The sequence below is a fragment of the Oreochromis niloticus genome, linkage group LG6 (genome assembly GCF_001858045.2).
Source record: "Oreochromis niloticus isolate F11D_XX linkage group LG6, O_niloticus_UMD_NMBU, whole genome shotgun sequence".
NCBI classification, from domain to species: domain Eukaryota; kingdom Metazoa; phylum Chordata; class Actinopteri; order Cichliformes; family Cichlidae; genus Oreochromis; species Oreochromis niloticus.
In genome coordinates this window covers 27,046,255-27,071,790 of record NC_031971.2, presented here as the reverse complement: position 1 = coordinate 27,071,790, position 25,536 = coordinate 27,046,255, and the positions used below count along the sequence as shown (strand labels likewise).

Sequence of the window (25,536 nt, the reverse complement as noted above, 5' to 3'; positions counted from 1 at the left end):
GGCTCCCATCCAGCCCATTGGACAGCTTTGAAATTTCCAAAGGTCAGTTTGAATGTTGTTTTACAGTTCTTCCCACTGTTAAAGGCCTCACTCACAGCCACTAGCAATGACAGAATAGCTGTCTTTTCACAATCAAAATTTGTTTCCTACAATGAGTCAATATTTGAAGACTAAAACTGTAATTTTACAAATTTTCTCACAATTTCACCTGAAAGAGTTGGGCCAGGTCTTTTTCTTTGCTCCAGCAGCATTTCTTTATGATGTAGAAAAACTGAGCCACTGTTGAAATGTACTTTGTCTCATATTAAGATACTGCAAGATATTAAATGTCTAGTTAAGCTTCTTTACAGTGACAGAAGGTAAAGTTTCGCTGACTACTTTGACTAAGGTCAAAGTAGTACGGCCCATGAAATAAAAACCGTTTGACAGACACAGCAAAAACTTTGGAGGAAGACAGGAAGTAGAGGGGAAAGAAATCTGGACACAACATTAAAACCACCTGTTTTAATTTCATAATGGACACACAAAAATAATCTACAAAAAGACCAACTCAGGTAACTGGATAACCACAAAATGTCATTTTTACCCCCCTCATTTAAAATTAAATAAATGTCACCCACTGCTCCAGTCACGACTTCACAATGACACGCATGGGTTTACATGTCGGGGGAATAACCTCACACATACACACACAGACCAGCAGCACCCCATCAGGAGGAGCTACATAACAATCTTTGGCGTCGTTCTCGGTGTAGCCGGTCAGCCAGACACAAGTGGAGGAGGGCAGGGAGCCGATGGGTGGAGGAGAGACTCAGGAAGAACTGTTTCGTTAACGGAGGTATTCAGCTGAGGGGAGGTTTCACTAGCGGCGTTCAGACAGGGCGAAACTCGTTTTAGTCTCGGGGTGTCTGCCAACTTTTCACCGTTAGCCTGCTGCCAGTTAGCCTGCTGGTTAGCACTGGAAGCGATTTGTGTTCAGCATCACATCAAAACGGTTCAAAAACAGTGGTATTTGTTTGTTATTTTCATCTATTCAGCTTTTACATTTTCACCTCTGTACTTTAGTTTAATTAGAGTTCTCATCCACAGCGCTTATAAAAGCTTTATCATCCATACTGCTGCATTCAAACAATGGCGGCAGTCATTGCAGGCTGATGGATTTAAGCAGGTTTAAGCTAGCAGCCTTATTAAAAGTACATAAATCAGTTGTAGTAGATTTAGTATTTTAATTTAGATTAAATATAAAACAATCCTGATGCTTCATTAAAATTTTAATGATGTACGCAGCTGTGTGTAGTAATATTATACATTTCGCTTTTTTCTTTGTTTTAAAGATACTAGTGATTGATTTTTGAGTCTAAAGCCATTTATTTAAGTGTAGAGCATCCAAGAGTCTTTATATACACAGTTATTATTATTATTAATTTTTAAATCTGCATACAAAAATGTTAGTGACCCTACAAAGTTATTGGGCTTTCTCTAGGGGCGGGGTGGGGTGGTCAATCACTGTTAATGATAATTAAAAATACACAACTCATCAGTTTTTACTAAACCATAAAACGCATTTGTTTATCAAATGTCCAGGAATAACAGACTTGTGTTAAAGTAACAGAGTCATTGCCATAACTATACACGCACACCGAGGACAAACCCTGAGATACTGTAAAGGGGAAATGATGCCATTGTAGTATTTCATAAACTGGTGTCCAGCTTATTTTAATGACACCACCTGACCAATGCTACTCTGCTACATGTACTGCAGACAGTGCTGCATGTATTGCAAATAGTGGACAAACTGTATGATGATAACATTTTAAAATATATATAAATATATCTATGAGAGGCCAACACTGGTCTGTGTATTGCTTGGCTGTGTAAAAATAAACTGTGGCTAATTCAGACTGGAGTGTTTTCTCTGGAGGGGGCTGTAGTACACCAGTATTGTTGCCAGATGTGATATTTTTTTAAAAAAAGTAATATTATGTTAATATAACACACATTAGCTAATATTTTAAAGAATTACCACCAGTAACTGTCTGGTTAACCTTCCAGCAGTATTGCACTTTAATGCTAACAGTCATAAATCAGAAAAAGACAGCAATAATAACTAGCTACTGCAAAAAAAAAAAAAAAAAAAAGGTGTTTCATGGAGACTTTATGTACCGTTTCATTAGTACATTTATAATTTATATCATAAATCTGACATTAGCAAAAATATAAATAAATGTATAGGAGTAAATGTTGTGCCCTTGTTAAGATTGCATACTGAAGTTCATCCACATGCAGACCGGTTTCATTTTAGCTTCTTGTTAAATCGGCTGTTAAATCAGTTCTCACTGTAAAACAACCCCGCGGTGAACAGCAGCTAAAAGGTTCTTTTGTTAACTCTTAAACTATGTGTACAGGTGATTTAATGAGGGGGCAGTTCAATTAGAATTTAATGTGAAAATGCTGACTGAAGGGAAAGCAACAACAACAACAAAAAACTTTTTAGACCAGGGGTGTCAAACATAAGGCCCAGGAGCCAGAATTGGACTGGCAAAGGCTCTGTTCTGGCTCAATGGACAGTTTTAGAAAATGTGGAGAAGAAAGGAAATTTTTGATTTTAAACAAGTTTTACAGCTTTTCCTACCAATAAAGACCTCACCCATAGCCATTCATAATATCCCAAAATAATTAAGTGATACATTTTTTTTTTGCTTTGTGTTTGAGTCGAAATATTTCTGTAAAATTTAAAAAAAAAAAAAAAAAAAATCTACAGAAAGTTCTGCAAAATTACTTTCTTTTTCTTTTTTTTCTTTTTTTTATAAACAGAAAAATTTCTGTAAAATTACTGAAAAACTACAGATTTTTTTTCTGTTTATAGAAAGAAAAAAGAAAAAAAATCTTACAATTTAAGCCCAAGAGTCGCACCGAGAGATTTCTCTCTGCTATAGCAGCATTTCTTAATCACATAGAAAAACTGAGGCATATTGTTGAAATTGCCCTTCTTTTTCTTATATTAAGATATCTTGGCCATTAAATGTATAGTTAAGCTTCTTTGCATTGAGAGAGAGGTGAGTTTAAGTGGTCCGGCTCATTTAAGATCAATGCAGGCTGTATGTAAAATGAGTTTGACACCCCTGCTTTAGACTTTTTAGAAGTGTCAAAGTCACTGGGGCTCTGCTTGCCCCAGGACTGGGTACAGCCTTCCACGTTTTCCCCACATTCTTCTGATTGTGTGAATGCATGCTGTCTTTGCGTTTGTGTATAATCGCCCCGCACCTAAAACTCGCTTCGCTTTCTGTCTGAACGCACACACTGGGGAAAAAAAAATAAGGAGTCTCAAGTGACATAAAGAGCATCTACAAACATTCACAACTCCAGAAATGCACTGACAAAGTTGAGTAGAGGTTGAAAGCCAAGCGACGACTTGCACTTTTGCATTGAGCGTTTACAGTCCTGCATAGATCTTTTTCATATTTTTTTCAATACAAACTAAGGCGTCTTGTTATATTAAGTTGGTTTGAGTCAATAAGCAGATAAAGGAAATAAAAATCTTAACATTTGAAAAAAAAAAAAAAAAAAATTCAAGTAGACTACAATCTTGTTTCTCCCCCTCTCTCACAGGCAATTCCTCTGTCCGTAAGAGGAGGCCGAAACTTTTTCAATTTAAGTCTTTTTTTTTTTCTCCAAGAAAAGGTCCAGTGTGATCGTTAACAGCACCAAAAACACACCGAGCAAGAGAGGGGCGTCACACTTAACGCTTGCTCGTTATTGTGAGAGGGGAATACACGTCTTTACCCAGTCATACAGAATAATCTGGAAAGAAATTAACAGTATATTGTGTTTCTTATGTACATACACACATTTAAAACTAACCACATCACACAGTCTCTCTCCCTCACTCTCACACACACACACACACACACACACACACACCTTTGTCCCTGTGTAAATTACAAATAATTTATCAATATTAATTTAAGCTACTACTTAACAGTCATTTGTGGGAGCAGAGGTGACCGACGATAAACTTCTACAGACGATTCCCACGAAAGACAGAAAAACAAAAGTTCATTAGTCAGTCTGTTTCTTCTTTTTTTTTTTTTCCTTTTCTGTACTGCAACAACGAGTCCTGTTATTCCACATGAGCTTAAATACAAATTATATTATGTAGTGTACTACTACTCTCATCTGTACCACCACCTCGCTCACACTCATTCCACAGTGATCAAGGTCAGTCATATGTAAACATGTTGACAAAGAGGAGAAAAAAAAAAAGGCAAAACAAAAACAAGTGTCCTCGTCATTCACGCCGTCTTGTTCTCATACCCGGTTTGTTAGAAAATACAGTTAAATTAAATCATTGCCACTCGTAGCGAAGATAAACTCTTTTAGGTCCTTTTTTTGTTTGTTTTTTGTTTTGTTTTTTTAAAGGAGGCGACGGAGCAGCACCGCCCCCTTCATACCGCATCACGTGTCAGTCAATCAAGCTGAAGGGTCCTGTTGGTGGTTGTGGCCAGGAGGCGAGGCTGTGATGTCTGTCTGTCTCCTGTGCTGTTATTTTTCAGTGGGATTTCCTCTTCATGTCTCCACCCTGGCTTTGGTTCGCATCTGAGTGGAGAGGACACATTTTTAAACAGCTGGATGATGAAACCGATCCAGCAGCCTGTGGCACCAGTTCAATGAGAGGCACCTAATGCGCTGTTTCTCATATTCTGTCATATGTGTCACTGTTAAACTGAAGGCAGTGTGTCTACAAGCAATCCCAAAAAGTTCTAAACACTTAATTTCTGATAGTTTTTCTTGGAGTCGCCCCCTGCTGGTTATTAAAAAGAAAGTTGGTTTCAGGCACTTTGTTTCACTTTAGGATCCAGAAAGATGTGAACAGACAATCAGGTGGAAAACACAAAGTGAAACAAAGATTTTTGATTTATTTAAACAAAATCTAATGTGGCTGCTGTGGGTGACTGATAAAAGCTATGAAAGTAGTCAGGATAAGTCTGTCTCAGTATGAGAGACAGACATAGCTTTCGATTTCAACACTCAGAAGGGTTGAAGACACTTTCTTGGTCCTTACTTCTTAAATGTTTATTTATTTGTCTTTATAAATGGAAATACAGAGATTGGCAGATAGCCAGTAACAGATGATAATATTAGCCTGCTAATAATAATAATCAGGTTCTCTGTTACTGGCTATACACAAGCAAAACATCTGTTTGCAATGTTTAGTTTGTCCTTTTCCTTACAGAAAGTTTATATATTACTAAAATCTGAGGAAGGACCATCCTTAGGGTCAATCTGAGGTCTTTAAAAAAAACTCGCTGGAAAGCCTGAGTTGAGCTGGTGCAACAGGCTGCAGCAGAACAACGAAAAACATTGTCTTATGAAACATGAAGTGCCGAGTGTGTGGATGGTTCTTTAACTGAAAATATAAATTATCAAGCATCTTTAATTCTGGCAAACTGAGGTACACAGACGTCTGGGCAAATTCTGAAATTTTGGGTCAATATGACGTTTAAAATGAAAATTTGCCTGAAAAGGTGACATCTTGACGTTATTTATATCCTTTTGTGGTGTCCTTTGAGTTTACCATAAAACTGATGGCAAATAAGAAGAACCATTTCCACATAAAAAACGACATATCTTCGTGTTTCTACTATGCTACAATCAAACAAGAGGCATTCTGAACACCAGATACACTATAGCAAACAAAGTTGGAAAACTAACAAGTAACAGAGCAGCTGAGCGGACTGCGACAAGTCTGCCTGACACAGACAGATGGAGAGGAAGGATGAAGAGGAGGTGGAGGGATGCAGATTACCTGAGAAAGCAAGCTGCAAGTGAGGAGGTAGGGCAGCCTGTGACCCTGACTGGAGACTCTTATACAGATCTGAGGAGAGATGGAGGGTAGGGTGGATAAATGAGAGGAAAGATAGCAACAACCAGGGAGAACTGGGAAAAGATGACACAGTTAAAATGTGAGACCAGCAATAAAAGATATTCTAGGATCAAAGCTGTCAGTGAGGCGAACGAGTACAAAGGACTGAAAAGAGAGACGGGTGCAAAAAAATAAAATGGTGAGAACAAAGCAGGGAGACTGGTTTGTAAAAAGAGAGGGTCATGGCAGGGGAAGCACTGCTGGTTTACAGTACAAGCGCTCACACAAATACACAGTGAACCAGTAATATTCAAGCAGTTCCATTTAGTCTCTTACAAAGCAAGGTTATGGTAGTCAACTAAAACTACATGTGAAAAACATTTTGATTAACCAAAATAAAAAGTATTTCAGAATAAAAATAGAATATCCTTAGTTTTAGTTCTTGTTAGTTTGGTAAAACTTATTACAGCTCACCTAATGAGGTGACATGGACACGTTTATTGAGAATCTGGATGTCTACAAGACTGAGTCAACTGCATTCAAAGAGTTATGCGTCTTTATTGTTACAACTGTACTCATTTTTCTAAATCTTGCCTCTGACATCTGCTCTCCATACAGTAATAATTAAACAGACTACAATTTTCACTGAACATGAAAGTCCTAGGTGACTTTCTTCTTGAGTTATTGCACTCGCAAAACTTTTAGAAAACTTGACCTTGGTCAACTTGGTCACTGAAATTCAAACTCATCTGATATTTTTAGCAGATGCACCTTTGTTAAGAATTTCAAAATCCTACATCGCTTCGTTCTCAAGTTATTGCATTAACAAACTTGGGTGTCCACCCTCCCAACCGCACACCTGGTGGTGTCACGACAATATCCAATTAGCCTTTTACGACTGAGGGGTAAAAACTAAACTTAAACAAGAAAAACTATAATCAAATCAACAAAAACTACAACAATTCTGCTACAGTAAGTAGAAAGTATTAAAATACTTTTAAAGATGTTACTAGTTAAATTCCTATATCTGTGAAAAGGTTACCAGAGTAACTTATTTTAAGCTTAACATAAACCGCCAGTATAAATCCTGTACCATCTTATTTTTTGTGTTTTAACGGAACCTCCACTTAGTATAACGTAGTTGCAAGTTGTAATAAAAGGCAAAATAACTTCCTAAAGTCTAACGTGTTATTGATATAGGATATCAAAGGCCTTTTATTTTAAAAACACTTCAATAAAAAAAGCTGTCTGCTGGTGATAAAAGATGCAGGTCCTTTAATTAAGAGCCCACTTACCCATTAGGTCACTCTGTGCTAACGGGTATCCTGAGTTGGAGCTGGGTGCTGTGCCCATTCCAGCCGCCCCGGAAGCTCCAGGAGGGCTGAAATTAAGCAACGACGGAAACTGGAAGGGTAGCGAGACAGGCACCAGACCTCCCAACATCCCGAAGCCCAGGGGCAAAGCAGAGGGGTTGCCCAGGAGGGGAGTGCCTGCAGTTGATACCTGTAAAAGAAACACTAAATATATACAAATATATTCAAAACTAATTCTCAGAGTGACTTCCTGTTGGTGGAAACTAACCTGTGAGAGGTGTGACGTTGTGGAGGATGTGGCCAAAGTTCCTGAAGCCACCCAACCATTTCCAGCCTTTGAGCCCTGGCTGGCCCCACCCACCACCCTCTGCCTCTGCCCGTGACTGGCTGAGACTGAAGGTGATTGGGGGGGTTTATCCGGATGACTGCAGACTGTCGAGACCACTCCCTTGTTGTTAGAGTTGTTGTTGATGCTACTGTTACTAGTGGTGGACTGAGGTTTCTGGGCTCCAGCGAAGGTGCAGCCGCCCTGTGTTTGTTTCACCTGCCCGCCACCTGATACACTGAAGGGGGGCCGGAAAGTTTTGGGGGTTTTGGGAGAGAACTGATGTTGCTGCTGTTGGGTGGGGATTATCTGATGGGAAAGCGGATTTGACGGTGAGGATGATGGCGAGGGGGAGGATGAAGGTGGCGGGGTGGGGGCGGAGGCCGAGGGGTTAGCTTGATGATGGGAGAGGAGTTGCTGCTGTGCGAGGACTTGGTGAGGGTGGCCTGCATGGGTGTGATGAAGTTGGGCTGGTGGTGGTGGTGTGTGTGGGATTTACCTTGAGCGGAGTGTGCGGTATGGGAGGTTGGCGAGGGTGAGGAGGTGGCCGGTGACGGGGGGCAAAAGGACTGCAAGCCATGGTGGGAGGTAGAGTTGGAGCGGGACTGAGGGGAAGGGGAGGAGGAAGGTGTGACGTTGCTGTTGACGGCACTGCCATTGCTGCTGGATTTGGCGCTGCTCTTTGCCAGTGCGTGACTTGTTCCCATCGTTCCTAGTATCCCCACCGGGCTAGCAAAGCCTTTCTGATGGGGGGGCAGCAGAGGGGAAGCTGTCGGAGGAGGCCGATGCTTTGGAGGAGAGGGGGAGGGGTGCGGATGCATCTTCCCCATCACTGTGCTTGGCCGGTGATTGGGTGATGCCATGGTAACATGTCTCTGAGTCTGGGTTTGGCCCATGGCACCAGATCCTTTGATCGGGCCGTAGTGACCATCTGCAGTCCTGGAGGCTAACGCTAGGCCTGCTGCCTGCACGTGAGCAAGGGAGGAGACAGCCGGGGACGAGGAAGAGGAGGTAGAAGAGGAGGTTGGTAGTGTTGTTGTTGACAAGTTCACAACAGATGCAGCTGTCAGTGGAGCACTCTCCACTTTAGAGAGGGAATGGTGCTGCGTTGTCTGTGCTAACGAGGCAGAAAGCTGAGAGCCTGAGGGGTAGTGAGGGGCGACGGGTGGAGGAGAAGAGGTTGGTATTTGCAGCGGTGGGGGAGACAAAGGGCTGTCTGTGGGACCCTTGGATGCATTGCTGAGGAGGGCCAGAGCGTGGGAGATGGAGTCCAGAGAGGGAACGGTCAGATCTTCATCCAGAGAGTCTGACAAACAGATGGGCTCCAAGGAGGAGATGGGCTGGCGGTTGGAGGTCAGAACAGATGTGGAGGTGGGCTGAGATGGGGTGGAGGTCATGCCGAGCGATGGTTTGTGGAGCCAAAGGCCCTCCTAAAGAACAGGAGAACACAGTCAGTATCACCCAAGCTCCACAAAGAAACCAGAACTTATTTCTAACCGCTTCTCTTCATACAGCTCTAACATTTTACCCACAAAACATTTTTTAAACACTGAACGAAACTCAAAGGTTCCTTCAGAAACTTCACAACACAACTCCTCCTTAAACGTTGAGCTTTTACTGTGAAAAACATCAGGGAGTGTTTTTTGTTTGTTTTTTTTGTTTATAGCAGTTTAACAGCGGTTTTATAATTCTGTCTCATACCTGTCAGACCCTTCTGAAACCCTGCCCCGTGGCCTGACTGCACCCCCTATAAATGTTAGTACACCTGGCTGTATAAATCCTACAAATCACTTATTTTTTTGAGAGATACACAAATATGACACAGCTACAGTTGTATTAATTCATGAAAGAACTTAAGCCAGTGGGCTCAAATTAAACGATTCATAAAACCGCTGTAAAATAAAAAAAATAAAAAAAATACACACCCTTCTTTTCTTTTTGATATTTTGCAGTAAATAGTCTGAGCTGTCACTCACCTTGGGTTTAGCCTTGGGTCCAGGCACCATTTTCCTCTTCACTCTGTGTGGAAAAATACCAGCAATTATTCACCCTCTTCTGCTGACATTTTACATTGACGCTCAGTCCCAGTAAAATTCCTGCACGGTCAGAGTTACGGGAGAAACAAAGGACACACTTACAGGTTTCCAGTGAGGTGATTGTGAACAACAAGGCTCTCCTTGAACAAGATCCTGAGAAACAGGCAATAAACAACAAGGTCAGCCAAAAATCAGGGCCACTGACATTAAAGACGACATCATGGAGAAAAACAAAAAACACATTGAAGTTGGATACAGTCAGTTCCAAAGGTTCCTAATGTGGATGGATTACTATTGTTGAGGGTTTACACATGTCAAATAGACTTAACTGCTCTCATGGCAACAGCAAATTTATAGTACTTTGACAACATTTAAAACACAGTTTGCATACATTGCACTTTTCTGCGGATAAGTGCCTCCTGCTTGTAACGAGCTGAACACACAAACGCAGCACAGACCTGGTCTGCATCCAGCCCTTGGGCCACAGTGGTTTGACCTCATTCTCTAAGAAAGCCTTGAGGTAGTCCTCCACAGACAGAGAGCACTGGTTCTCCATCTCATAGCAGCTCAGCTTCACTCGCACTAAGCTGCACAGCAGGTTCCTGCACAAACACACACACACACACACACACACACACACAATATTAAGGTGAAAAACAGGCTGCAGTCTCCGAGCACAAAATGACAGAAGACACTGATATGCTTCAAAGAGGCAGAGGTATTAATTTATTTTGAATTGAATGAATAAATAAATAAAAGTCTTTGTAGTACAATGGAGAAAATTAATGAGCATTTATAAGCTGTTTTATTCAGACACCATTTCTGACCTTTGGGTTTCCTCGTTATTCCTCACCATGCAGGAATAAAACTTTAACTTTGGTTTTAGTGAAATATAATTGGGGAAAAAACAAACAAACTGGAGAATGGTGAAAAGCAAAAGCTCTTCCTCCAGGATGTGAAGTGTTAATCCTGCAAGCTCTGAACGGACATAAATTGTTTACAGCCTGTATGAGCTCGGTTTACTAGATTAAACACCAGCGGTGGAGAACAAAGGGGAAGATGAAAACAAAAAGAGACGAAGACAAATCACTCCACACAGCAGCACAAACACGCTGAACGGCATCCGGCTGGCTCTTCCAGCAGGACAGACTCGCATCATTACCTGAGCTTGTCATCCCAGACAAACTTCTTCCGAGGTCCCACGATTCTCTTCCCAGGTTTCTCCTCATCGTCCTCCTCTGAGCCGTTCTTATCGCCCTCCTCTGACTGCTGTCTGCAATAAAACACAGAGATATAAAAGTGAACATAAACGGCTTGAATAAACAATTTTTTTTTCACAAGAAATTAAAGTCAGCAAGATGCTTTTATGCATTTTTCATCCAAGTTTTTATATGCGTTATGCTTTGAATGTCGTACAGTAGCAGTATTAGGGTATGTATCCACAGGCAGCAGTTTTAAGACTTCTTTTACATCAGTTTAAATAACTGGATGTTTCTCCGCTGCTATTATTAATAGTTTTGATATTGTAAGTCTCCCTCCATCTCAACTTAACTGACGAACACCACAAGGGAAAAAAAGCTGCTTTGCACTGACTGGACTTTGAGCACCGTTAACTCTGATCTTCATACAATTTGCATAGAAGACAAATGCTGCCAGTGTGAAAACGGCATCAAGAACTCCTGCGATGACATGGGTGGATGGGAAAATGATTATCAGGAGAGTTCACATATCACTTCTTTTAAAACAGCTGTCCTCAAACTGCTTTCAGAGGACTGCTCACCTTCTGGAACAAACAGGACTGACTTACTTTGCAACCTTGGCCATGCAGTCCATGTTATATCTCGCTATCTGCTCAGGCATCACACTGCACACCGCCAGCTTCAGCTTCAAAAGTGGCGTCCGCAGTCGATCGTCCTGAAAGAAAAAGCAGAAATGGATGTAACGACAAAGGGAATGAGAGGTAGAGAAAACAAAGAAATTAGGAGGAGGGACAATAATTAAGGTCGGAGTGAGGAGAGTGGGAAAAGATAGAGGCAGCAGAATTGAATGAAGACTTAGAAATGAAAAAGAAAAGAAGGAAAAAACGGACAGAAAAAAAAGGCGAGAAAGGAGAAAAATAAAAAAATATGATGGAGAGTTAAAGAGTAGGACAGAGGGTGGAGGTATGTAGATTAATTTTGTCAACAATCCAACATTAATGGTGCATGACAAAGAAGACCTTTGGAAGCCCGTTTTCAACTGCAAACCTCTCTGCGCTAGTCTGCCCACGCCGAGATCCCAGCACGCTATTAACGGAAGCACCGAATACAGCTAGGGATTAACCGCTGCGTGAAAAAGGCAGACGTGACAGGGACGAACAAGGGGGTGAGTTCTGGCGATGGGTAGGAGCTCAAACATATCTCAAAAGAACTCAAAAGAAACAAATGGAGTTACATTTGTGTTTGTTATGAACGAAAAAGCTAAGAGTTCAGAAAGGGAGCATGAAGCTGTTGTTAAAGGATCAAAAGATATTCAATTATTTTAGATGAGTCAAAAAAAATAAAAAAGGTCAAAACCGTGTCATCTTTGACCAATCCAGTCCCTTTTTTTCTTTGCATTATGCCTCTACATTAAATATCTAACAGTAATTTTTGATCATTGCACTCTTTATGGATTGTCTGTTTTAGGGGCAATTTTTGTGACTTTCAGGAAAAGAAAAGACAAAAACTGGACACCCACCCAGATCACACACTGACCTGCAGGATGTGTTAAAGAAGGCCAGATTTGAGCCACGCTGCGTGGTGAGATTTTCAAAGCCCCTCCTGAATCTTTTAGTGGCCACAGAGCAATAATAAAGGCAGCAGAAGGACACCCCCCCCTCCACTCAATCACTTTTTAGATCAGTGTAATATGTCAGGATTCACAGCTTCCTCTCCTCCACAGCAAACCTTTAACTCACCTGGATGTTGAGGCTGAGCTTCTTCAGGCGTTTGAGGAGCGCCTCTTTGTTGCACGGCACAAACGCCTCCATGTGGGAGTAGATTTCTGAGCGCACCTCGGGAGGCTGCTCCTGGACCTGCAGCTCAATACTGAGAGGAGGGAGAGAAAGTCCAGATTGTCAGAAAAGCAGTAAAAAGAAACAAAAGAGACGAGACAAGAGAAAAGAGGGAAGTGCCAAAGGAATGAAAGCAGGGTGATTGAAATGAGAAGCATGTCATTACTGCAGAAAATGAGAGACGGAGAGAAAACAAAACACTTAAAGACGGCAGCAGCAGAGGTGACGAGGGAAATCTGCTTCCAAAAAAAAAAGAAAAAAGAAAAAGGGAAATGGAGAGGAGTGTGCTGGGATTTGGCTGACGGTGATTTAAAAGCTGTCCTACTCACTCCAGGAGAATGTTATTCATGTCCAGGGTGAAAAATTTCTTCCTGCCCTCCTGATCAAACTGCCGCGAAGCCTGTGGGAGAAAGGTTGAGTCAGCATAGAGCTCTGTACCATACGCTGTAAATACATATACAACGCTGCAGTGTGCAAACACTCTTCTACCTGCACAGAGCTATACACGACTCTAAATATAACAATAAACCTGTAAGCATTTACGGTTAAAGTGCAATTTGAGCTCAGCTGAAAAATGTCGGTGTAACTCAACTCAAAGAACAACATGAAGAGTTACCCTTCCAAACAAACAACATGATTTGGCATCATTTTTGGCCTGTATTCCTTTTGTTTAGAAAGCGCACAATTTACTCGATCAATTTAAAAAAAAAACAACAACTCACTCTTGCTGTGATGTTACTGCAGAAAACCCCTCTTCACTGCCCTGCTTCTTACTTTCCATTATTAGTTATGACACCAGATTCAGCTGCAGTCTACACTAATAATGCTCATAGTCTGTTATTTCTCTGCAATCCTGTGTGGCCACCAGCAAAGAAGAGTAAAATATGTGGGTTCTTACAGCACCGAACACCAAACCTGTCCGTGACCTGAAGTCAATAGGAACCTTACTGTATCAAAGTCACCATATTTTTTTTTTTTTTTTTTTTTTTTTTTTTATTGTTGACTCAATTCAGTTTTAATTATTAAGCACCAAATCACTACAACAGTCGCCTCAAGGTGCTGCATATTAATAATACAGAGAAAACAGACATTCAGATTTGCGACAATGAGCGACAGTAGGAAGGAAAACTCCCTTTTAACAGGAAGAAGCCTCCAGCAGCACTGGACTCAGCGAGGGGCAACCATCAGCAAGAACTGACTTCACTACAGCAGCTTTAGACTGGGTGGCTTGCTCCTTAAGCCAACTTTCTTCTGATTGGCTGACCCTCACAAGCAGGTCTAAATAGCAGGCAAGTGAAGCTCGTGTGCCATATCAGGGATATCTGGACATCATAAAGAGCCAAGAGCAGAAAAAAAAAAAATGTTGAAAACAGTGTGAAAACAGGTCCACTTTTAAACAAAATACTCCTAAATCAGGATTTTCCCCTCATGATCTTTGAATCAACAACAAAAACATATATATTTAAACCACTATTTTTATTTTTATTTCTCCCCTCTGGCTCAGTCTGCTCTTCTCCACCTCTGTATCCATCAGTCCTCTCCATTGTTTTCCTACCTCTCCTTACATCTTTACCAACATCTATAAAAAGATGGGAGGCTCTCAGATATAAGAGCAACAAGAACATAAGTATATGTTGAAGAGGTAGTGGTGAGAGGCCTGCTGCTGTTTTAGTTACATAAAACCCCCTCAGGGCGCAGCGTTGAGCCACATTTCTCCAACCCTTTAGAGACTTTTCTCTCCGGACTAAACAGAAACAATAAACATCCTCTGCCACTTCCTCAGCTGAATGGCATTTGTGTTTAACTTCAGTGAAGAGGTTTCACAGGTAATTGCAGTCGCCCACTAACAGCCTACAGCTGACTCACCACCCGCAGGTCCTCGATGCGTTTAATAAGAGGAGCAGGCAGTCCATTGGGAAGCGGAGGCGGCGAAAACAGTCTGCTGGAAGACCCCGGGCCACGCCCTTGGCCACCTCCTCCTACCGCTTTATGAGTTGGCACACCGACTCCCAGTATGCCGTTCTCTCTGGCCGTCGCCATGGCGTGCTGCTGGTCGGTGTCCAACAAGCTGAAGTCCAGGTCGCCCAGGAGGTCCTGTAGCTCCTTCTCATTGGCTGAGCCCAGCAGTGACATCACAGCGGGGTCCGAGGTGAGGTCTGCCAGCGAGAGGTCGTTGGCGGCTGTGTTGTCCTGCAGGTGGGTGGAGTTAGAAGATAACAGGTGGTTCGTTGTATTGCCAGAGTGGGGCTTGTTAGCCACGCTTCCTGCCAAGCCAGAGTGAGCCATGTTGGGGTTTCTTTTCCTCATCTCTTCCTTCTCGCGGGTGAAGCGGCGGAGCATGGTCGCTAGGTACAGAGAGTCCTTTATCAGCTTCTTTCTCTTCTTCTTCTCCGGTCGGTGGAGGTTGAGAGCTGTGACTCTGTTGGGGAAACAAAAAACATGATGACTGCAGTGCTTCTTAAAATTATCTTTCATTCAGAGCCCAAACAGTTCACACCTACAATTTTCAGTCAATCATTAAAAATAAAGATGGACCCAAGCTGAATTTATTGAAGTGAAGGTCAGCAACGTTCATCTTTTTTCTTCTTCTACATGAATCATTGACCAGTTTCACTCCATTTCCCCCTGATTGTCTATGCTCCCTCTGCCATGACTCTGTGCCCCACATCACCGTTTGAGACCAATGGATTATATCCACATTTGTATCCAAGACACATAAAGAAGAACTCAAAGAACTCTATCAAAATCAGAAAACTCGATAAAATATCCATGCTGGTGTCATTTGCAGTGACAAAGGCAGCTTGCTCAGGTTTCTCAAACCTTGGATACAGCCTCATCTGTCCCTGATCACAAACATATCAGGGACAAAGTTAATCAATAACACTTTAATTCAAAAGTTCCAAGATTCACAGAAAACACCTACAAGTTCAAAGTGACAGTCAAAAAAACTTTCCAAAGCCCAATTCCTTATTCTCAAATCTTTCTCATCTTTCCTCTGCTTTAACAAAAGGTCATGAAAGTCGCACAAAAGTCATTTTAAATTAAACTTACTTGCTATATTACAGCCATTTCCCTGTTACTAGTTTTCATTAATGTAGCTTTGCAGGAAGATGATGCCCGTGCTCTTAATCCCACCTTCTAAGCTCTGATTAGCCAACTGCTTCTCCAGCTGCTGCAAACAACCATAAAGGGGTTGCAGTAAACCCATCTGAATGCTTAAGCAAATCTGAAATGTGGGCGGCTGTTTTGAGGTCTGAAACCAGGCGAGTCCACTCCATTTTGAAAGATTTTAACAAACTCACCGGCCCACGTAGGACAAGGCACCAATAACGATCTTTTCACAGACAAACTGAGGCATCGACACGTGCTGACAAAGACAGATATGAGGCAAAAGTGTGGGGATTCAGTGGGATTAACCTGCAGTCTGCTCTCAAAGGTCTGACACACATACACTCCCATATATAACATCATCCATTTAGTAATGGCACAATGGCAATAGCTGCGGCTATTTTTAGACGTAGTATTCAGGATGGAGGGGTGTTGGAGTATTCGGCATACACGAGCGTAGATAATGGAGCATTTCCTAGAAGGTGGTTTGCTTGTCACAGCAGCTGCGAGCAAGTCTCAGTAAGCACCCCTGCCTCGTGATAGACGTACGAGAGGGTCCACAGAAAAGCAGAGGAGTGTAATGTCACACAGGGTGGCGGTTTGTTAGAGGGGTAAAGAGCATACAGATGCCTCGTCGCATATTTGTGGTGGCCCACAAATCACTAGGTGTCTAAAAAGGTCAGGAGAAACAGCCTGTCCATATATGCAGGAAGAGACGTCTTCAGAATAAATCACCTGATTAGGAATATTTTCTGAGAGCTGCATGCAAAGCGATGTCCTCCAATCCAGGAGTTTTGGCTTGCTCAGCTACTCATAAGCCCCTCACTGAGCTTAATAATAAAAACCACACAAGCCCCGACACAAACGGACAGAGGAGTAATATTACACAGCCACAGTTCTCACCCCTGTTTGGGTACTTTATTCTTCTTCGTGCTCTTCTCCTCCAGAGTGTTTCCTTCCTTCTTCTTCCTCCTCTTAATCACCTGCTCGCTGTTGTCATTCAGCTTCTGAAAAAGCCACAACAACATACGCTCATTAATTCAGATAAACAGCAGACAATGACTGATAATGAATTCGGTGTGAGCAGCGCTCCGTGCGAATCAGTATGCTCTTATTGATGTGTTGAGTGATGCTGTCAACACCGTATCTTGCTAACCCTGATGAAAATCGGGCTCTTGCTGGATGTTAGGACTGCAGCGTCACATGGTCTGATCAGTAGAGTTCAGTCAACAGGATTTAACTCAAAGTTTGAGCAGTCGCCCTGGGTCATTAAACTTGGTACAAGCAGATTTGTTTTGTATTTGGGAAATTTAAAAAAAAATTAAAAGCTACATGCCAACATCATCCCACCAACATGCTGACGCAAACCAGGTATGTTTGTTTACCCTTTAAATTTCATTGCAAGAACAACCTGGGAACCAGACAAATCCACAAGCTGACGTTTCATTTCCTCTGCCCTGCCGCCCGCCCGCCGTGTTTGTTATGGTGACTGACATCTCTGTGTGCTGTAGCACATTTGCATTTTTCCGTCGCTCTTGAGTTATGTCATGCATTTTGTTGCCATCCTGATAACATGAGACTCGTGTGTATGTGCGTATTAATCGGCTACAGTACAGATTTTAAATCAGCCAATCAGAATGTGACTTAAGTGCAGACTTTCAGCTTTAATTGAAGGGTGTTTACAAAATGTTTAAGTGTTTAGGAATTACAGATTTTTTTGTTTATACACAATCTCCCATAATATTATCATCATTATTCTTATTCTTCTTCTTATTATTATTATTATATTATGCTATATTTTATTATAAGACAATGAGTGACAGGCAGCTTTATGGCCAGGTGAGTTACTTTGTTATTTTATGACAAATGAACCACGTGTCATATCTCGAGTTCATTCAAAGTGCTGAATTTGCATTTTCTAGCTTTTCACTTTAAGAGATGTGAGTGTAAGTAAGAGGCCATCATTAGGCTGAAAAAAACAAACCTGTCAGACTGGTTTAAAAAATAAAATAAAAATTTAAGAGAAACCAAATCTACAATTCGGTACAAAGGATGAGTGCACTAACCAGCCCAGCAACACCAGAAGTCCCGAAAGGCCACAGAATTATTTCCATGATCAAGAAAAACAACTTCACAACTTCTAACCAGAGTCAAGAAAAACTTTCAAGCTGGTGGTCGAATCATTGCTAAGATCTACAATCAAGAGACGCCTTCATGAACAGAAGATACAGGAAGACCAGTTTTGACTTTGAAAGGAAAATCTCTGCACTGCCTGCACACTTCTTGGAAAGAAAAAAAAAAAAGAAGAATTATTAAATACAAAACTGAATGCAGAACGACCCACAAATCTCAAGAGACGAAACGGCATTTGGCGATCTCCATGGATGTTAGTTTGTTCAGTTACTTTTGAGTTTGAAAAAAAATCAGAAACACTTGTCTGTTGATCCTTAACAGTAAATGCTAAATTTGTGTTAATCCTCTTGAATCAAACTTCAGTCACATCCGGATTGTTTGGATTGAAATCCATTGTGGTGGTGCACAGAGACAAAACTACAAAGACTGTCCAGCAGGTTGTGGACCTAACTCTATGTTACAATTGAGTTTCTTTCTTTGATGCTTCATGTTTTGATTTTATGTTAATTGATTATCAGCACATTTTTCTTGTTTTGCTATCAGCCTGTCAGTCACCAGTAAAGCACTCTGAACTGCACGAAACACGCTACAGATATAAAGTTTACCTAGCGGAGTGATCCAGCAGACTTTGAGGCATAAAGTTCGTCTTTCTCTTTTAGGTTTTGGTATTTATTTAGCCTGAGACTGAAGAAGTTACTTGGATGAGTGACAAAACGTTTCTCCCACTGAAAACACTACGTCCAGATGAACAGAATCAACTTTTGGATATTTATTTAACAGTTTATTGTAGCATCTGGATTTTAACGGTGAGGATGTATTTATTGTGCCGGCTTTCTTATCTTTAAATTAAGAACCACTGAAGGTCTTAATTTATCACCCTTCGGAGTCCAATTCCATTTAACTGACTCAAATTATCAAAATAAACAGACACGCATTTTTAAATAATGTCTGTTAGTGAAGTTTCTGCAGACCTGAAGACTGAAACACCGAAATATTGAAATATGCTCAGGTAGCCTCACCTTGTCCTCCTCTCCCTCGGATTCAGAGGCCGCTCTGAACTGCAGCGTGCCAGTGTTGATGTAAAATCCCCCCAGCTTTGTGGTGAGCGAGGCGGGCACCAGCTCGTCATACTGAGGAAAACATTAACAAAGGAAGACAAGCTGTAGTGTGAATTTACACGACTCTGGTAAAGAATAACGCCACTTGCACCGCAGCTGTCTGCAGCTTTAAAAACATTTTGAGTAACTGGTAATGTGTCACCAAGCAGCTGCTGGTCAGTGAAACTGAGGGTGTTAACTGTGAGCCAGAAATAAATAAATCAGTAAAAGAATCCCAATCCCCTCCGGGCCACAGATGAAAACAATTTTCCCATCATGGCACATATCAAAACAAAAAGAGGGGGGAAAAAAAAAAAAAAAAAAGAGTCAAATAGTGTGCAGCCAATTTGTAAGCAGAGAGGATAGCTATTTAAAAACACCAAGACAAATATCATATAATGGCAGGGAATCCATAAAAGAGCATAATTCTAGCTATTACAGCCAGACAGAGAGTGACATCCTCTGAATACTGAGTTATAAACACTGAGACGACGACAACAACAACAACGTATTCCTGCTTGGACACAAGGAGCACGGATGTCTTCATGAGTCATGAGGACTGTTTTAGACTGCAGTCTCAGGTTGGTTTAATAAAGGACAACTGTCTATCTTTAGAAGTGCCACTGAACGTACAGTTTGGAAGCATCAAGGCAGGAAATAAATATTTAACCACAGAGGGATAATGTCTACCTCCACACATCGAGACCAAACAACAGCAGTTCAGAAGCGTAACGAGGACATGAAATAAATCAGCAGATAATAAGGGAGCGAGGAGACCAGCGTGCCACATTATTATAGAGACAACCTCAGACACTCCACTACATGAAAGTCTTAGAAAACAGACACACGAGAGGAAAAAAACACCTCGTTATTCATGAAGAAAGGAATACTCACAGCCTCAGAGTTGTCTATAAAGGGGTCTGTCTCATCGTAGCCAAACCCAATATCGATCAGATCCTGCATTCGATCCTTCCTCTTCTTCTTCCCCACGTTCCCCTAAAACATTTTTCATATAATTTAATTTTCATTTACAAGCAGAACACAACAGTTTTCTTCTCTGTAATCCTCACATAACCCGAAACCCTAAAACATTAGCACAGTGAGAACTGAGGAAACATTTGTAATAGTTTTGTTTTTGGGATGTTTGGCGCTCTGATGAGTGCAAACAAACACACTTTGACCCCCACAGAAACAACTCCAGTCTGATGGATAAATCACTTCACCTAATAGTTTGTGAAGCAGAGATTATTTTAAAAATTAAAAAAAAAAAAATCAACGGGTCTTTTAACTTAAAGATATACAGCACAAACAGTAATATGCATGAATATTTTCTGTACAGTTTATTGCTTAAATATGAAATATCTGCCACAAAGACCCTGTAGTGTTGAAACCTTAGAAAGAAGCAATAATTCACTTGAGGTTTAACAGTTTTTTCATTATAAATCAAGAGTCTGGAAATACCAAGCATCCCATAAAACCTTTAAAACCAATAAAGTTATTAAAACTAACACTAATATGTTTCACTAATAAAAATTACAGTTTTTATTAGCTTATTGGCACATACATATCTGTGTGTGTGAGCCGTTGAGCTACAGAGCAAGAAAAAGATTATTAAAGTGGACTTATGCATGAAAACTTATTTACACTACTGAAAGAACACTTTTCTATCCATAAGTCATAAATTTAATGTTATTACCTCAAAACCTCAACTCTGCAATTCAAAATATCATTAATTTCTTCTAAGTTTAGAAAGCCCAACTGGACATTTTAGGTAACAACCTGAAGTTTTGATTTATATATGTTAAACTTTTTTTTCAGTGGCTCAAACAAGCTTTGATTTCCAGACAACTTATTTTCAGAACCATATTTTTAGTCCTAGAGTGTAGAGTAGCTTAGCATGATTCGCAGTTCAAAATAATCTTTGCTTATCCTTCCCACTTCCTTTAACCCAGTGGTTCTCAAACATGTTCTGACATTCAGCACCCAGACAGTTTGTGCTCAACACCACAATTTTTATCAATCAGTAATATTTAAAAAAATCCAAGATGAATTTTAGTTAAATTAAAGGTCAGTGGAGTAGGATCAGCTTTTTCTTAATAAATAAATAATAATCACAATTATTCACTTCATATTTGTCACTTGGCTACCAGCTCCACAGCCCATTGTTCAAGAACCGCTGCTTTGAGTCAGCTTTCTTCTGATTGGCTGTCATTGACAAACAAAAGGTTTGAACCTCAGGTGGGTGGAGCTTCTGTCCTCACAGAGTTGTGTGGCTAAGATGACCACATTAGTTTACAGACACATGATTTTATGAAACCTGTCCACATCTAATATCAGTGTCCATGACTGTAAGAGCAGACACAGTATAATGGGGCCCTTTAAGATTATTTAGAAACCACCACTAATTTAAAAATTTACTTTTCAGCTGTGAAATGTGATCCTCATTGAAAAATCCTACGACAAACATGGAATAAAAAAAACAAATCAAACAACTCACATATTTATTTTCAAACTTCTTAGCCAGGGCTTCAACCTGGAGCCGCTCTTTCTCCTCATCATTGAAGGGGTCGTCGGGATTGCGGGCTGAAGTCAAACTTGGAGTATTATTCTTTGCCTGGAACAAAAATTGAACAACAAAACAGTGAACAGGAACGATTGGACCCCTGGGGCAAAGTCAAACAGTTGCAGTGACTCTCTGTCCAATCAGAAATTTATCAACATATTATCACAGCAGCCTTAAATAAGTGAACAGCTGCCAGTAAGTGCTGGTACAAATGCTCAAAATATTCCCAACACGGTGCTGGCAGGACTACTGTTTGGCCCCGAGTAAGAAATATTTAATTAACTTTTGGTTTATAAGCAGAAACCAGATGATCCAGATGTGCACAGATTGACAATGTGGCGAGCTTGTCTTTGATCTCACTGCTGACATTTGCCTCACTCCCATGTTACATCCTGGTACTTCCATCAGCAATGCTCTCTCATCTATCTATCAGCCGCTGCCAGAGGGCCAAACTGCATGTGGCATTTCCAAGTGCCGTAATGGCTGTGTGACTGGGCTGTTGCTGGGCAAGCCTGAGTGGAAAGGACACAGGTAGCAAAGCAGCACAAGACCAGCTTCATCCCTCTCTACATGTGGAAGAGAGGAGGAGGAGGAGGTCTCCCAGCCCCCTGATTTAAAAAGCTAGAATCTGTGAGAGCTCAGCAGAAGTTGGACGTGTGGAATTTAAAAAAAAAAAGAAGAAGAAGAAATGCCTTTTGTGCTGGTCAGTTTCAACCACGCTATGCCACCGAAACACAAGGTGCACCCCCCTCTCCAGCTAACTTAGCAAACACAAGTCCACACAAACACTTCCAAGAGCGATAAATTAACTCCGTCTCCACTCCCTCTCTCTCCCCCGGCCTCGTAATGCTGCTTAAACTCGGGGATCCTACCTGGAGGTTCTGGATGAGTTCCCCGTAATTAAACTCGGCGGAGGAGCGGTCGTCAGGCTCGGACAGGGGCAGGTTTAGCCGCACGGTCGCCCTCTTTTCGGCTGCAGCCTTGTCCCTGTCGCCGGTTTTAACGAGGCGACCGTTGCTGGCGGCACCTCCTGCCCCGGTCGCTGCCTCGACCTCCCCGGCTCTGTCGAAGTTGAAGTCGGCCTCATCCTCCAGCCGCCGTTTCCTGGACTCCGCGGCGGCTCCAGCTGCGAAGGCCGAGAGGGTGACAAACTGCACTTTTCTCGGTTCGGCCATTTGGATGAGCTGCCTGCCTGAACCTCGCTCCGGACAGAGAGCGACAGCGAGGAGAAGAGCTACTTCGCGAAACTACTCCAAATTGGTGGATTGAAGGCGGTTTCGCGGAGCTCCGACGGCTGCTCGGTGCCTACGCGGACGTTAGAGCCTCCTCCGCGGCATACGCATTAAACTCCAGGGGATGCGACGCTCGGGGAAAAGTTGTTTTTTCGGCAGCTACTCGCATCCTCGATTTGCTATGGGACTGAGACATTCACAGGAGCCATCTTGGGTTTCGGGAGTAAATAAAAATCAGAAGAGAGAGGGGTCGCTGCGCCTGCGCGTACGCACTAAACGGAAGCACAGTGCCACAGGGGGGGTCATCATGTCCAATCAGCGCGTGGCCCGATCCTAAACCCGCCTCTGTCACAACAGGCTATAATCACAACACCATCAGTATTATAATGACCTTTATAAAGAGTGTGAGTGAAGGACAGGCTGTGGGGGGACTCTGACCGCGTGGTGTGTGCTGTGTTTCGTGTTTGAATCCACAGCTCTCACCTGGACCTTTTCATTTAGTCTATTCAGGGGAAAAAAACGCTGAATCGTGCATTCTTGCACGCGCTCACTCTCAAACATCAAATCGTAAAAGGGAAGAAGGCGAGCCAGATGATTGGCTGCTTCAGATAACCATCCTAAACCAGCTGATTTATCCACCTGTTGATGCACACTGTAAGCAAAATCCCAATAAAACGCGTGTTCACATATACCCTAAGAAAAGTATTTTCCCCCTTCCTGTCAAAGATAAATTCAAAATGCAGTTTTTAAATTATGATTTAATTTATCAAGGGGGAAGCAATCTAAACCTATCTGTGTGGAAAAAGTAACTGCCCCCTAGTCAAAGGCCACTCCAAAACTAAAACAATGTGGGCCATGATTCCTCCACAGTGATGAGAAGCATTAATTGCCAGAAACACTAGACTGCAGTTCTTGCCAAGGGTGGCACGACCAGGTATTAGGTTTAGGGCAGGGATACTTTGTTACACATTCCAGGTAGGTTTAACTTTTACCTTGCAGATAAAATCTGTTTGATGAGCTGAAACATGTAAGTCTGAAAAATATGGGGGGGGGAAAGTAAATTAAGTTTTTAAACTGTTTCAGGCCTAAAGAATTCAGAAGAAAAGAAAAGGTTAAATCATACACATATTTATTTTGTAGGTTTGGCTTCAGCCAGATTCCTCATAAGGAGTCACTGTGAGATGAAGTCAGACTTTGAACAATATTCTTTGCCTGAATAATAAAACTGTAAATAATTTGGATTCTGAAACACTGCAAGCTTCAGTGCTTGACCCAAAACCCAAATGAAGGTTTACACTACTTTATTTCAGGTCTCCTCACCTATGGAACAAACTTCCTGAACACCTTTTAAACTAAGACTTTGTGTCTTCAACCTCTTAACCCTTTAATCCTGTATGCTATTCCTACGTTTAATATTTTCGTTATTTTTTTGCATGACTATAATATTTACAGTTTTTCTATTTCTCTGTCTGTGAAGCACACTGAATTGTCTTTTGTCCTATACAAATACACTCGACTTGAATTGTCTTTCACATAAACATACTCAGCCTCTGCAGGTTAGAGGTGTGGTATGGCTTATGCAAATGCAAAACTTTATTTTATTTGAATGCAATCTTTCAAAGTCTCACTAAGTAAATGCAGTAAAGAGTAAAGTTTTTGTTCTTATACAGCAGTGTTTCTACTCTTCTGTAATCTCTGATAGCTGTTAATTCAGCTGCTTTTCTGTCTGCTAGTCATCTCTGGCTTTCCACAGGGATGCCCCCGTAGATGTGCACATTAGTTTTTGATCCACACCTCTCACATGTGGTCACATTTGTAAACTACAGCCAATCAAAATCTATGACAATGTCTACCTACGACAGGGGGGTTACGGATAAAAATGCACACGGTTACTGCATAGAAACCACGTCTGGATTAACCTGCTGCAAACCCCCCGGGTAAAAGTTTGCTCCCAGGTCCCTGTCAGCCCCTCCCCACTTTTCTCACTCTGTATTGGAGGGGGTTGGGTGGTGTTCCTGATAGATTGCTTTGCAAAATTTGCAACTGAAACGGCACCTCGCTGGTTCTCACAGAGACCAGTTCAATGGTCACTGGTTTCATTTTGTGCTCTGTTTAGAGGGAGTAGCCCTGATTTTGTCATTCTGGTCGAGATGGATTTGAAAATCACCACAGGCGCAGAATAAAAGATGAGTATGTTTAACTGACTGAAAGTACCTTAGCAACCCAACAACAGCGAGGACTCTAACCTAAAAAGTTCAAAAACTTTTTGATGCATCATATTAAGAACTTTCTTTCTTTTTTTTGTGCATTTCCTGATTTCAAAGGCTTTAGTGAGCAATCACCAAAAGCCTCAAATCCCATATTGTGAAAGTAAAGTGGTAGAGATTAGGGTTAGGATCTGTGTTATGATCATTGAAGAAGACTCTGCAGAGGCAGGTTAAGGTTTAACTACTGACATTTCCATACGCTTACTGCATGTCAAAGATTTAATGTCACTCAGAAAACTGATTTTCCTTTTAAATAAAACCAGAAAAACAAATTCAAATGCTGCAAATGACTGATGAACAGAATACTTAATGATTTTAATAAAAATGTCTATTCTGGTCCAATACTGTAATCTATTACACGTTTATCATGTTAAAAGAAGAGAAGAAAACTGGCCAAAAACTGGGCACCACTCCTTTTCCTATTTTAACAGGAAAAGCGAGTGAAGAAGGTGATGTCAGACAGGCTGGTTTGAGTCACAGAGGCCTATCAGGCCCTTACTGCAGCTTCTTTAATAGCACATGAAAAGCACGTATTTTACCCATTTCAATATTTTCCTTTTAAAGA

At 41.5% G+C, this 25,536-nt stretch overlaps 1 protein-coding gene across 1 annotated transcript; it reads right to left on the bottom strand.

The window, feature by feature from the left end:
* Nucleotides 1-489: 489 nt before the first annotated feature.
* Nucleotides 490-25,466, bottom strand: ubn2a (ubinuclein 2a). Its single transcript, XM_005470190.4, is given in 18 exon segments — nucleotides 490-4,596; nucleotides 5,807-5,875; nucleotides 7,159-7,366; nucleotides 7,445-7,878; nucleotides 7,881-8,931; nucleotides 9,478-9,520; nucleotides 9,640-9,690; nucleotides 9,996-10,139; nucleotides 10,700-10,810; nucleotides 11,345-11,451; nucleotides 12,476-12,605; nucleotides 12,901-12,971; nucleotides 14,438-14,990; nucleotides 16,583-16,686; nucleotides 18,832-18,942; nucleotides 19,804-19,905; nucleotides 21,407-21,523; nucleotides 22,345-25,466. Coding segments are annotated over 18 exon segments (3,756 nt in total). The 5' UTR covers nucleotides 22,648-25,466; the 3' UTR covers nucleotides 490-4,549.
* Nucleotides 25,467-25,536: the final 70 nt, after the last annotated feature.